We start from the raw sequence: 15,096 nt of genomic DNA on the forward strand, positions 1-15,096 counted from the left end.
TGTTGTTGTCATTTGGCCCAATATTAATTAAACTGAAAAGCATTTTATTTGGAGACCAATTTTATCATCGCAAAAAAAAAAAAATCTGCAACCTTCCCTGTGGTCAACAACAGACACACATTATGCCCCTATCGTGGACTAAACCAATCAGAGATAGTCAGGGGCGGGACCTCTCTGATTGGCCGTGGTCCAGTTGAAAGTGCAGGTGGAAGTGGGAGGTGAGTAGCTTGAATAAAGCGATATCAATTCATTAAATCCTGAATCGACTTTTAAATATAACTGTGTTTTGCCAGAAACGCCAGATTCTCAGATTAAAGCTCACAAAACCATTTCAACAACAACCAAACAGCAAATGAGAGCAGGTACACGGACTCCACACAAAGACGTAAACACAGACCCGACGCATCAGAATCAACTTTGTCGTTCTCGGCTTTCTCACCCGATGGCCCGTAGACGGACACGCTGTCGGAGCTTAGCGGTTCTGATGCGTCCGGTCCGCGCTGTGTTTACGTCTTTTTGCGCTGATTCTGAGCTGCAGGTTTTGTCTCTCCAACCAAAATTCACCGAGCCAGCAGCAAAAGAAGCAGCAAACTGCGCTTCACATTTGATCAATGTCGTCATGAATTTTGCTGTTTTGCTTCCACGACTATTAAAATCACACTTCATGCACAGCTAGCTCTCTCTCTATCTCTCTCTGTACTTCAAGAACAGTTTCCCGTCTCCAATCTCTGTTTTCTGTATTATTCATTCGCTTATTACCCACCAGTCTACCGCTGTTTACAGCGCTGTGGCTGCTGTCTTTTTCTTTTCTTTTTTTCACTTAAATGACCTCGGACAAGAAAGCCTATTTTTTCTGTTGTTCAATACTGAAGAAATTTAAACTTCATATGCAGAACATTGTAGAATATTTTTAAGGTTATCTGCTATAAAAAGCCAGACCAGGAAAATCTCCTTCATATTTTTCTGTGTTTTATTCTCAGTTACTTTCACACAAAGGCATCTGCTGTGATGTTCACAATTCTGATGAAGTCAGTACTGATAAATGATCAGAATTATAATATTTCTGACTGTCTGAGGCTAAGTTGAATCGAATCGGGACTTTGAAAACCGGAATCGAATGGATTATAGAAATCAGTGATGATACCCAGCCCTAGTGAGCAGCCTAGGCACGACAGAAGTGGATGTAGCTGTAATAGGAAAATAACTATTGCTAACTTTTCTGTTAAGTTAAGGCCTGATCCTTCTGAAATTCATAGCCAGTGCTCTGACACGGTGTCATCAATCTTTGAATGCTGAAAAAGCACAGTGTATCCAGAAAAACACATTATATTATATAAATTATTATAAAATTTGTGTGCGCCTAACTTTTGTGCCGGTACGCCTAACTTTTTAAAGTTAGGCGTCTAGAGCCCCGGTATGTATGTATGTATGTATGTATGTATGTATGTATGTATGTATGTATATATATATATCCATCCATCCATTCGCTTCCGCTTCTCCTTTTCAGGGTCGCGGGGGGCGCTGGAGCGTATCCCAGCTGTCATAGGGCGAGAGGCAGGGTACACCCTGGACAGGTCGCCAGTCTGTCGCAGGGCCAACACACAGGGACAGACAACCATTCACACTCACATTCACACCTAGTGACAATTTGGATTATCCAATTAACCTATCCCCACAAGCGGCATGTCTTTGGACGGTGGGAGGAAGCCGGAGTACCCGGAGAGAACCCACGCAAACACGGGGAGAACATGCAAACTCTACACAGAAAGACTATATATATATATATATATATATAGCTGTGGGGCATTGAGTCATAGGCCTTCTTGTAATCAATCCAGGCAGTGCACAGGTTGGTCAGTCTGGTCTTGCAGTCTCGGCTGACTGTTCTGTCTACCAGTAGCTGGTGTTTTGCGCCTCTGGTATTCTTGCCAATTCCTTTCTGTGTCCCACTCACGTATTGACCCATGTGCCTATATATATATATATATATACATAATCCATAATATACATAATCCAACATATATATATATATATATATATATATATATATATATATATATATATATATATATACATATATATATACATATATGTTGGATTTTTGAAAGAGAGAGGAGACACTTCTCTTCTAGGGTTAGGTAGAACTGAGTCCAGGCAGCTCAGACTGACCGACACAGACCGAGGTAAAGATCACTGACCAGCAGAGCTTTAACCGGTGCTTTAATAAACAACTCTGTGCTTGGACGACCTGTCAAAGTGCAGACTGGCACCACATGATTGTGTTTGCAGAAAGTATTTTATCGTGAGTGTCAGGAAACGTTTCCACTTACAGCTGAGATGAACATGAAGGTTATACGTGGAATATTTCAATAAGAAGGGACAAAGTTTCAGTCCTGGATGTGTGAATGCATGATGCTCAGCTGTCTGTGAAGTCTAGATGCACTTCTGTGTGCAGGCTCAGCGTTTTAGAGACACAAAGATTTTTAGAGCAATGACAGCGCAGTTCACACTGAGCTGGGTTTCATCTGACAGCAGGGAACCTGACCCACATTTCACCTCACATAGATCAAATTAAAGTCCTCTCATGTTGTGTTAACACAGAAAACATGAGCGTCATCCATAAAACCTGTTTAACATCAGATGTTAGATTTCATAGAGAGGCTTGGCTTTTCTCAAACTTTAGCTCACATGCTCTGAATTAATTAATTAATTTATTGGTTTTAGAAGATGCAAGCATGATAAAAGTTTTAGGGGGAGTCACCAAACCCCAACAAAGGACAGAAAATATGAGTTAAATTTTCAGCTGGAGACACCGTACGGAAACCCTGAGCACACATCAGAAACCGTCCTCATCAGTCTGAGTAAATGCTGTGAAAGCTCCATCAAAGAACCACCAACAAGCTCAGCAGCAGCAGCTTCTACATAAAACCACAGATTATAAACATCCACCAACTTCCTGCTGAGGAGGAAGACGCTCCGACCTGAAACCACAGAGCTGCGTCTTTATGCTTCGATGGTTGTTAAATCATGCATGTAAAAACCTTACTGTTGCTGACATCACCACCACTCACATTACATCACATCCCATCTGTGATATTCTGGATTAGGCTCTTAAAAGGATCAGGACAGAAGGACGTGGATAGGTGCCTTTATTGAACAGCAGGACATCACACACTAACTTGTTGTTTCTTAGCGGTGCAGAAACTACCCTTTTTTTTTTGTTATATATTGGTCAACCAAGAACTAGCCCTGTAACAGGCACTTCTGTATTTTACCACTGGGGGGCAACAATCCACTCTATTACATTCCTCCCCTTTTAGATTTGTAATTGAAGTAAGCAACCCTTTAAAGAATGTATTTCACTGCCCCCACCAAAAAGAAATATTCTGTGGCCCTTACGAACAATGAACAAATGTAGCCATTACTTCCATTATTAACTCTTCACTTCTAAAATAACTGGCAGTAAATAACTAAAACATAACTCTACATTTTCAAAGATTCAGTCTCTTTGGGGGAACTCTGCGTCTCTCTGGGTATCTGCGTTCCACAGATGGGCTTTGGGTGGTTTCTGGGTTGGATACTGGTGGTTCATCGGTTGTCTGTTTAGGTGGTTCAGGAGGTAAGGAGTGTGATGTTAAAATCCCAGGTGGACTTGGTGGTATCTCTGGAACAACACTGTCCATACTCACTTCTGGCTGTCCCTCTGAAACCGGTGAAAATATAACTGGGGGTTTCTCCACAGTCTGTCTCCATGGTAACAGGTGATCCACATGTATTGTGCGTGTTCTCTGTCCCTCTTGTATCAGGTAAGTAACACTTCCCATTTTCTTCAGAACTGTTCCCTGAGTCCATTTTGTTTCCCCCCCCCCCTGAAGTTTCGGATACGCACAGCGTCTCCCTCCGAAAAAACACGAACAGGTTGGGTTTTGTAATCATGGTGTCGCTTCTGCTCAGACTGTTTCTGTTCAATGTGTCTGCTTAGTTCAGGTTTCAGCAGGCTGAAGCGAGTCCGGATCTGACGTTTCAGGAACAACTCTGCTGGTGTACGACCCGTCACAGTGTGCGGTGTACTGCGATACATGATAAGGAAGTTTGCCAAATGATGACTGAGTGGCAATGTGGCCTTACCATCTGCTTCCAGCACATTTTTCATCAGGGATCGTTTCAGGATTTGTACTGACCTCTCTGCTGCCCCGTTTGATGCAGGATGATAGGCAGGAACAGCTGTGTGTCTGATCCCATTTAACTCCAGAAACTGATTGAATTCCTTTGACACAAGTTGAGGTCCATTGTCTGAAACAAGCTCTTCTGGAAGTCCATATGAAGCAAATAACCCTCTCAAAACCTCAATGGTGTTGTGTGAGGTAATGGATGGCATAGGGAACACTTCCAACCATTTTGAATGACTGTCAATGACAACTAAAAAGTACTGCTTGCCTTTTTCAGCGAAATCAATGTGAATCCATTGCCAAACTCTCTCAGGCCACTTCCACGGATGGAGTGGTGCAACGGGTGGTGACTTCTGTACAGCCTGACAGACTGAGCAGCTTTGAACCAGTTCTTGTATATCACCATCACAGCCTGGCCACCACAGGTAACTGCGAGCGAGTGCTTTCATACGACAGATACCTGGATGTTCATGATGCAGGTCTTCCAGCACTTTCTGTTGGTAAACCGGTGGAATGATGACCCGTTGTCCCCAAAGAACACATCCTTGTTCTGCTGACAGCTCGTGCCTGCGTGTAAAGTAAGGCTTAAGTGATTCGTCTTGCATATAACTCGGCCACCCATTCATGGTGTAGCTCCAGACCTTGCTGAGGATTGGATCCTTCATGGTTGCTCTCTCAATGTCTTTAGCTACTATTGGTAGCTCTTCCACATGTGAGAAATAGAAGATACTTCCCTCCTCGGCAATGTTTTCTGGCGTATTCCGAGGTAGACGTGACAATGCATCTGCATTAGCATGTTCAGCTGATCTTCTATATTCAATGTCATAGTTGTATGCCATTAGAATAAGAGCCCAGCGTTGCATTCTTAGTGCAGCGAGTGTTGGGACAGCTGACTTTGGCCCTAGTATAGCCAGCAGTGGCTTATGATCTGTTATGAGGGTGAATTTCCTTCCATACAGATATTTATGGAATTTCTTTACTCCAAAAATTATGGCAAGGGCCTCTTTTTCTATCTGGGCATACTTTCGCTCAGCTTCAGTTAATGTTCTTGATGCGAAAGCCACAGGCCTTTCCTCTCCATTTTCCATGACATGAGAGATGACTGTGCCCAATCCATAAGGTGATGCATCACAGGCTAACTTCAATGGCAGATTTGTGCTGTAGTGCACCAACACTTTGTTCTGCAGCAGTAGACTTTTTGCATCCCTGAATGCTTTTGCACATTCCATGGTCCAAATCCATTTAGCATCTTTTCTCAACAGGTTATGCAAAGGCTGAAGAATGGTGGATGGATTTTCCAAAAATCGACTGTAGTAATTTAGAAGACCAAGAAAGGACTTCAGTTCAGTGACGTTTGTTGGTTCTGGTGCATTTGCTATGGCTGCTACCTTTTCCTCTAAAGGATGCAGACCATCCCTGTCAATACGATGCCCCAGGTACTCCACACTGCTCTGAAGAAAGTGGCACTTGGAAAGCTTCACTCTGACACCATGCTTCTCCAGACGTGTGAGTACTTCCTCCAACCTCTTCAAATGATCCCTTTCAGATGAAGCAGGGATGAGGATGTCATCCAAAAAGCAGGTCACATGCTCCATCCCCTGAAGGATTTGATCCATCACAGACTGGAAAAGAGCCGGAGCACTGGAAACACCATAGCTGAGGCGATTGTACTTATAGAGACCTTTGTGTGTGTTGATGACCAGATACTTCTCTGATTCTTCATCTAACTGTAGCTGCTGATAGGCATGAGAAAGGTCAAGTTTACTGAAGGATGTTCCTCCAGCTAAAGTGGCAAACAAATCTTCCGTATTAGGAAGTGGATATCTTTCTTCTTCAACACACTGGTTGACACTGACTTTGTAGTCACCACATATCCTAATTGTTTTGTCTGCCTTTGGCACAGTAACAATAGGGGATGCCCACTCACTTTTCTCAACCTTTGAAATAACCTTCACCTTTTCCAATCTGTCCAGCTCCTTTTCCACAGCTTCTTTTAGTGCATAAGGAACTGGGCGAGCTTTACAGAAAATTGGTGTGGTGTTTGGTTTAGTGTGGATTCTAGCTTTAAATCCCTTTATGCAGCCTTGGTCATCCGAAAACACTGCCTGATGGCGCTGAATCACTTCTAGTACTCCTGGCTTTGCTTCTTTCTGCACCAGTACCTTGTGTACTGTGAAAATCTGTTTCCAGTTCAGCTGTAGTTTCCTTAACCAGTTTCGTCCAATCAGAGCTGGTCTGTCTCCCTGAACAACGATCAGTGGTAGGGTGATGTTTTGAGTCCCATACTGTACTGGTAACATAATATATCCACGCACAGCAATGTGTTGGCCTGAGTAGGACTTGAGCTTTAGCCCACTGGCTGGTTTTATAGGGAAATGAGTGAGATGCATCTGATAATACTTGTCTGATACTACCGACACTGCTGATCCTGTATCCAGCAGCATGGTGGTGTTCTTGCTCCCAAGCGCAACATCCACTATGTATCCCTTCTCACTGGAGGTGATGGAGTACATTGAATAAACTCCAAAAAGTTCAGCTTCATCATTCCTACTTGGGCATTCATCCTCAGTTTCCAAATACTGAGTTTGCTGACTGAATTTTTTATTCCTGCAAGCACGTGCAATGTGTCCTATTTTTGCACAAACATGACACTTTTCGCTCTTAAATTTGCACTCACGTGCTGAATGCTTTCCACCACAACGATAACATGGTTGCTTCATTCCTGTGTCTTTTTTAGGTCCCTTCCAGTTCTTTGGCTTGTTATTGCCCTCTTGCCTGTTCTGTCCTTTCCATCCTTTGTTGAAAAAATGTGGAGCATTTGTCAAGGCATTTATGTGGTGAGGGTCCTGGCGTCCTGAGAACTCCATCGTATTTTTCGAAGCGAGTTCCATGGATACGGCAATCTCACATGCACGTGGAAATGTAAGATCCTTTTCCGATAGTAGCTTGCGCTGCACAGCATCAGAACGCAGCCCACTAACAAAACGATCCCTCAGGGCCTCATCCAAATATTGTCCAAAATCACATGTGGCTGACAACTGCCTCAGGGCGACAACATAGTCAGAAACTGCCTCCCCTTCTTTCTGGTTACGTTTCTGAAAACGAAAACGCTCAGCTATCACCACTGGAGTCGGCTTATAATGCGCACTTAACGCCCCAGTCAGCGCTGCATATCCCATGGTACTCGGTACCCTCGGAGACACAAGATTCTTTAGCAGCCTGTATGTATCTGCTCCGATCACAGAGAGAAACGTGCACACTTTCTTCTCATCGGAAACATAATTTGCCAACATCCATTGCTCCAACCGCTCCAAATATGACTCAAAATCTTCCTTCGATTCATTATACTCTTCAACACGACCCACATGCATCGCCATGTTAGCTCACCAAAAGCTGTTTCGCTGCAGCCGTGAAGAAAACGCCTTGGTTTGTCTTTTCCTTTACATGTGAACACAGCCCTTCTACAGCCTCTGTCACGCTGTGGAAATCTTTAGAATCCTTGTCGCCAGTTGTGATATTCTGGATTAGGCTCTTAAAAGGATCAGGACAGAAGGACGTGGATAGGTGCCTTTATTGAACAGCAGGACATCACACACTAACTTGTTGTTTCTTAGCGGTGCAGAAACTACCCTTTTTTTGTTGTTATATATTGGTCAACCAAGAACTAGCCCTGTAACAGGCACTTCTGTATTTTACCACTGGGGGGCAACAATCCACTCTATTACACCATCAACCTGTTTTCACCTCCTAACTGCTGCACTGGAAACAATCAGGATCCTGTTATTGACTTAGCAGCAGACCTCAGGCCTGTTTTTGAGTTCACTGGGTTAAAGAGGTGTTCCTATTGAAGTGGCACCTCCCACACACCTTTGACTGTCACAGTAAAGACAAATCCAGATTTTGTCTACATTGATTATACAGAGCCAGCAGCAGCAGATCACCTGTCAGAGCTCCTGTTTCAGAAATGTGGCTTTTCTGCTTTCTCCTCTGCTCCCTGGGCGCTTCTTTACAAGGTGATTTTAGAATAAATGGAACTAAGAAACAGAACACAAAACAGTATCAAACAAATGAGTTGTTCACTTTTCCGTGTGGATCATTTTCATTTTAACCCTCACAGCTCGTCTGACTGTGAGTCCCAGCAGCTCTCAGTTCTTTAAAGGAGACTTTGTGTCTCTGAGCTGTGAGGAGGACGACAGCTCTGCTGGATGGACTCTGAGGAGAAACACAAACAGAGAAAACAGGACTCTGTGTGGGCTCGACTGGGGAAAAAAGAATAGTTCTTCCTGTAAAATCACTGATCTCTTTACATGGGACAGTGGAGTTTACTGGTGTGAGTCCAGAGAGGGTCCCATCAGTAACATGGTTAACCTGACAGTCACTGGTAAGCTGAGTGTGTGGAGTTAGTGTTGATGAAGCTGTGTGTAAATGGATGAAATGCTGTAGTTTGTCTCTGTGTTGAGGTGGATCAGTGATCCTGCAGAGTCCTGTCCTCCCTGTGATGGAGGGAGATGACGTCACTCTGCTCTGTAAAACAAAGACCACTCCCTCCAACCTCCCAGCTGCTTTCTATAAAGATGGCTCCCTCATCAGGAAGCAGCCTACAGGTCACATGACCATCCAGCATGTTTCCAGGTCTGATGAAGGCCTCTACAAGTGTGACATCAGCGGTCATGGAGAGTCTCCATCCAGCTGGATCACTGTCACAGGTGACACACTCACCTGTCTGTGTTTCTGCAGCTTTCAACATTCACAATGTGACGACAACTTAATGACTGTGTTTGCTTTATTTTAGGGGAACACACCACCACACCTCCACCTACATCCACACCTCCACCTCCATCCACCTCTAACCCTGCATCTACCCCTGATCCAGCTGCATTGAGAACATAAGACATCTGAGAAAACAGACCCAGAGGTACAGCTGATTTTCATTTAGTAAAAAGAAGATAAATCTGTTTCCTAAAACTGTTCCTTTAAATTGATCAGGAAGAGTATCAGCAACATGAGCAGGGGGCCTAGTCTGCTGTGTTTGGATGGGCAGCTAAAAATAAAAGTGGGGACATTATATAAAACACAGAACCTCACAGCCCATTGTTCATTCAGTGGTGCTATTTTCAGTCATCATGCATGTACTGGGCAACCTGCAGTCAGCTGAGACTGAAGAAGTCACTTGGATGAGTGACGAAACATTTCTCCCATTGAAAACGTCCAGATGAACAGAATCAACTTTTTGGGACTTCCTGCTGGGTGTCTTTCACATTAAAAGCATATACATGAGAGTTTGGTTGCCAAATGTTTATTGTGAACATTCTGGAGGAAGATCTTTGTGTTTTGAAATAAAGGCCATTGTTTATTTGTTCAAACCCTCTGATAATGATAATTCTAAATATGTTTGTAGTTTCTGAGGGACAGTTTTGGTTGTGTGCACAGCTGCTTATTTTTCTCCTTGATGTTTGTTTGTTTACAGTTTCTGCCGCCACAGGTCTGAGACGTGAGCCACCAGACCAACAACTGCAACCAAGCTTCTGGTCTTTCTTTGTGTTTCTTTTAAAAGGTTCTACTGATAAAACAAACTAACAAATAGATTTAAAATGTAAAAAATGTAAAACAAAAATATTATAAAAAGATATACTAAATCAATATTTTCTTTGTCTTTACATTTTTTGTCACAGTTGTCTGTATTTTAAATGTTCTTTGTCTGAGGAGACGTATATAAGGTTAAGATGTTAAGTTAAGATGAAAGCAGAGAGCTGAGAGCTCTTTGTGTCTGACAAACTTCAGCAGAATGAAAGTGTGAGTCAGTGTGAGTTACATCTCGTTGCTGCTCAGCAGAAACTCCAGAGTCTGAAAACTGCGAAGCATTTAAAGTCTGCTCCCATCTATTGATGACACTGGTGCATTACATGGTGAATATGTCTAAAATGATCAGTTCATTGTAAAATTAGCAATAACTCATTTATTATTGATTATTATAACAATGGGCTGTGCAAATAATTGAGACTTCTTTAACCATTTTATGACCTTTCAAATGTGAGTAAGAACACAAAGTGCTGGCCTTTAGTCTGCAATCATGTTTTCTCTGCGAAACCAAACTACAAGCAAACAAACAAACAGTCTTCATCTACAGGAGCAAAATCAGTGTGAGGTTTATATTGTTTATATTATATTTATATTACTCATATATGCTTAGAGCTTTATAATCGATTGCATACTGATAGAGATCTGATCCTTAGCAGTCTGCAAAGACTCTGTGTGCCTTCAGCGTGCTCTGGCATGCACACACATCTTAAGGTCACGAGAGAGGTCATACCTTCTCTTACTGATTTATACTATAGGAGGACACCTACTCTGTATCTGTTTTAGTATAAGGCCCTCTTGTTTAGATGGGGAGTCGTTCACAGGGTCACATCTTCAATTCAGTTTTATTTATATAGTGCCAAATCACAACAACAGTCGCTTTAAGGTGCTTTCTATTGAAAGGTGGACCCTACAATAATACACTGAGTTTCACAGAGCCTCTATTTGACTTCAGTGAACCAGTGAAAACGCTCTTTTAGTGCACATGTGCAGAATGAGCACTCAGACACTGTCTGTGGAGTATAATCAAGCCTTTACCACTGACCATTCATGTGTTTGACTGAATTTTCTTAAAAAGTAGCAGATTTGTTAAAAAAAAAAAGTGAATCAGTTTCAACAAATGAGCTGGAGTTTTGAGGCCCTCAGGAGGTCAGAGGTCATGTTCACTCTGTGAGCTTGCTCTTACAAACAGGACCACCATTCATTAATATGTTTGTATCTGCTCTCAGTTGGGGTTTAATATCCCAGAGATTTGACTGACAGGAGGAACAGGAGTGTATATTATTGAAAAACATAACATGAAACATAAATACAACTGCCACAGCTGTATACATACAGCAACCGTGTCGATATGTTAAGGGAATGCGGTTCAGCAGCTTTGAGTTGACGTAACTTCTCATTACTCCTGATGTCAACAAGCATATTCTGAATGTCATTAAATAACACGCTGGGACTAGTTTCACTTCCATCGTCCTGTTTATGTCCGACTCTGTACTTTGGCAGTCAGTAAATAATAGATGTTAGCTGGTCATTTAGCTATTAAAATGATGTTTCTGTGATGAGAACGCCTCAGTTCTTATCAGTGTTTGCAGCAGGTGATCATGTTAACCTATAGGTCTACTTGCACTTGACTTCAGCTCCAGGCGACACAGAGTGAAGACTACACAGAGACAAACAGCAGTCGAGCTGCAGCCTCAGGCTGATACTTATATATTATTATCACATGTCAATCATTTCCGACATATTTCCTGTAGAAAAACAGATGCAGCTCAGATTCCAGTAAGACCCAACCCGTATGTTTATCTTCTTTAACAAAGATGTTAAAACAGACCTTGATTCAAAGTTCAGCTTCACCTCACCAACAGTTTTATGATGAAATATTTTCCTATCATTGCTTCTGTCACAAAACTATCCAGCAAACCTTCTTCTAAATTTAAAAACAGATCACAGTGTAACTTTAAGGATTTGGGGAACGTCTCACTGCCCAGGAACTGACTGAAGAGATTAAATTAGTGTTTTCAGTTATTTGAAGCAGATGGTAAAGCTGTTATATGATCAAAATACAGCTGCTGATTAGGAACTTTAAATAAAAAGGGCTAAAAAGAGGAAACAATTAAAGCTACGTAATAATTATTTAAACTTTTATTTAGTTTTCTGCATCATCGACCCTCAGCTGGATGATGCAGATGGGGTCACCGTCTGGATTAGCTCTCTTCCTGGGGTCTGTTCCTCTCATGAAGACGTGACACTCGTACACTCCAGTGTCAGCAGCCGTCACTTTCTGCAGGACCAAAGACGCGTCTCCGTCCTCCATCTGTCTGTCCTGCAGATCCATCCGGTTGTCAAAATACGGACGCTCGTTTACTGGATCAAACGTCTTATCGTGGTGAAGAAAAACCTGCTCTGGTTGCAGGTCCGGTCTGCTCCACTCTACACCGATGATGTCGTTGTTTGGAGCTCGACATGGCAGAATGACGGTCTGTCCCGGCTCCGCTGTGATGATTTTCTGGTCTGAAACAGAGCAGAGAGGTTAAAGTAACTGCAGCAGCAGCCAGTCAGACAGAGACTGCTGAGCTCTGCTGAACGGGACCAGAGTACGAGGAGGTTTACCATCAGCTGGGTGTCTGACAAAATATGATCCACATTGAGTTCAGTGAGCGAATCTCACTGAAGAAGAGCAGCACGTCCATCTGAATATGGATGACATTTGTGTTTTCACTAACATTCAGCACTTTTCTATAACCAGCTTAAACTTTACCAGATGCTGGATTAAGCTAAACTCCTGCACCAAACTCTGTTATGATCAAGGTTTCAGATGCCTGGGCTCAAAATTTACATTTACAGATATGTGTTCAGGCTACTGAAAAGTTCCTCAGATGCATTTAATTTTAGTGTCTTTTACTTGACAATATCAAACATTAAATCATTAGCACAATCAATAAATTCAATTCACTTCAATTTAATTTAATTGAATCACTGCACTTCGTTGTGTGAACACAGTTCAATTCAGTTCAATAACTCTTACATCTGTAGCCTGTATTCAGAAGCTTGTATGATAGCATTTGTTAGGTTAACAAATATTTCCTGGTTGGTTTTGTTGAAGTGTCACACAGGCTGTTTTTTTTTTTTTTTATTAAAGCCTGCCTGCTGTGTATAACATAAGTGTAAGGTAACAGACTAAGAGCCTGACAGTTCCTTATTATCCACAGTTAATAAAAGAAGAAGAGCTGCCTCGGCTCTTACATTGAGTCCAGCTCTAATACAAGAATTATTTGTTCCAGATTTACACCAACTTATGTAAAGGCGTAAAGATCCAATGCAAGCTTTGATGTTTTGCTCTTATGACAAAGTTGAAAAACTTGCAACAGGAGTCAGATGAAAACTCAGTGCAGCAGAGAGAGTTTTCATTGGCTCTCTTTCTGGAACAAAGTCATCTGATGGTTACGACAAATCTGAATCTTCTCCTTGGAACAGATCACTTCTAATTCAGCTTCAGCAGAATAGGGTCAGGTCATAGAATAGGACAGAACAACTATTTTATTGTAACTCCGAATATACACCAGTTATTGAGCATTAGAACTCAATTTAGCTGCATTGATTTGCCATCAGACTAATGCAATATAATGAATCTAAGCATCTACGAAATAAATATGTTCCCACATACACACAGAAATACAGCAATAAAGCCCAGTGGACATCTCTATTCCAGACATTTTGCACTCATACGGAGTGACTTTAAACAGTTTCAGAGCTCATTTACATCCTGAATGTTTACAGAACTCTTCAGGAAATCCTGTTTGATTCAAAAAGAGTTTATTCTCACCTGCAGAGACGAGCAGGAGGCAGACAGACAGTAAAGTCCAGCAGAAAGACACAGAAGTTACAGCGGACATTTCACACAGATGTCCAACGATGGTTCGATTGTTTGAGAATGCCAGAGATTAAAAGCTGACAACATGTTATTAATAAAGTGAAAGTAACTGAGTGTGTTACAAGGTGTGCATGTGAGGTGGTGGGGGTTGGTTGAGGGTTGCTCTGACTTGTTTCTGACAGAGGTGGAGTCAGAGTAACTGAAGTGTTTCAGGGTTGAGCCCCAAGGCTTGAACTGTGTGTTTGCTCTGAACGTCAAACTCCTTTCCGGAGACTTGTTTATCAAGACACTCATCATTTAATTTCCATCGCAAATTATATTTGATTTGTATCGATTATATCCTTATTAGCACCACACAACCAGCTCTGCTTTTAATGCAGTGTTGCCTGAGGGCCTGACAACAAACAGGAACGAACAAAAACCAGGACGACTCTCACTCGGTACGTTAACACGAGCTTTTTGTGTCTAATAAACTTCACATTTATGAACATATGACTGAGTTGATCAGTTGTAGTTGCGGATCTTTAGATATAATTACAAATATCCAGCACACATTTCTGACATGTTTCTTTTACGTCTCATACAAAATATATCATAAATCTTATGTACATGAAAATCTGATGGTCAACCACAATGCTTACATTCTTCAACTACAGTATGTAACCAACAAACTGACATTAAAATGTGATTGCATGTGATTTGAAGTTCATGTACCTCCCCTTTTTACCCCACACTGCAACAACAGCAGTGAAGCTCAATGACTCATTTCTTTAAACAGTTCTTAGTTTATATTAAATCAATTTTTTCAAATTTAAAGTAAGAATTGAAAAAAGCATTTAAGATCATTTTTGGGGGGTTTATACATTTTATAAATGATTTAAATCCTGTTACATAAGATAATGTTAAAATAAACTGAAAGAAACAACACAAAACGTAAGAAACACATTTTATATTAAAGCTGCAGTGATGAGCGGGTCCTCGCACCCTGGTGCACATCTGAGCGTGTGCGGTTTACAAGACATACAGCCCGAGCATATTGTTGAGTCACACGATCATATGATTGTCTTTAGCAGGGGATGCTGATTGGATGCTGTCATTTACCTACTGGGGCGATCGTGGCTCAAGAGTTGGCAGTTCGTCTTGTAATCGGAAGGTTGCTGGTTCGAGCCCCGGCTTGGACAGTCTCGGTCGTTGTGTCCTTGGGCAAGACACTTGACCCGTTGTCTACTGGTGGTGGTCAGAGGGCCCGGTGGCGCCAGTGTCTGGCAGCCTCGCCTCTGTCAGGGTGGCTGTGGCTACAATGTAGCTGCCATCACCAGTGTGTGAATGACTGGATATGTAAAGCACTTTGGGGTCTCTAGGGACTAGTAAAGCGCTATATAAATACAGGCCATTTACCATTTACTGAACACTTCCTGTGTTCACTAGATGGCGGTGAAGATTACGCACTAACTTTATGGCAGGCGATCATGTCTCGTG

General features: G+C 42.1%; 3 protein-coding genes across 3 annotated transcripts in view; 1 reads left to right on the forward strand and 2 right to left on the reverse strand.

The window, feature by feature from the left end:
* The window catches only part of LOC147334107 (Fc receptor-like protein 1), a 171,780-nt gene that overhangs the window by 136,474 nt on the left and 20,210 nt on the right, over positions 1-15,096 (reverse strand). The gene's annotated exons all lie outside the window — the stretch shown is intronic.
* Positions 8,043-9,788, forward strand: LOC147334112 (Fc receptor-like protein 5). Its single transcript, XM_086286720.1, has 5 exons — positions 8,043-8,182; positions 8,287-8,550; positions 8,630-8,875; positions 8,962-9,084; positions 9,637-9,788. The coding sequence occupies exons 1-4, from the start codon at positions 8,134-8,136 to the stop codon at positions 9,057-9,059; spliced, it is 657 nt and encodes a 218-aa protein (XP_086142846.1). The 5' UTR covers positions 8,043-8,133; the 3' UTR covers positions 9,060-9,084; positions 9,637-9,788.
* On the reverse strand, positions 11,378-13,711 carry LOC147334113 (uncharacterized). Its single transcript, XM_086286804.1, has 2 exons — positions 13,570-13,711; positions 11,378-12,257 (listed from the first exon to the last, which is right to left on the reverse strand). Exons 1-2 carry the CDS (start codon positions 13,637-13,639, stop codon positions 11,893-11,895), a joined length of 435 nt encoding a protein of 144 aa, XP_086142930.1. The 5' UTR covers positions 13,640-13,711; the 3' UTR covers positions 11,378-11,892.

Source organism: Aulonocara sp. 'chitande type north' Nkhata Bay, linkage group LG3 (genome assembly GCF_057382095.1).
Source record: "Aulonocara sp. 'chitande type north' Nkhata Bay isolate Kocher_YH1m ecotype deep benthic linkage group LG3, A_spYH_male_GT1.1, whole genome shotgun sequence".
Taxonomy (NCBI): Eukaryota; Metazoa; Chordata; class Actinopteri; order Cichliformes; family Cichlidae; genus Aulonocara; species Aulonocara sp. 'chitande type north' Nkhata Bay.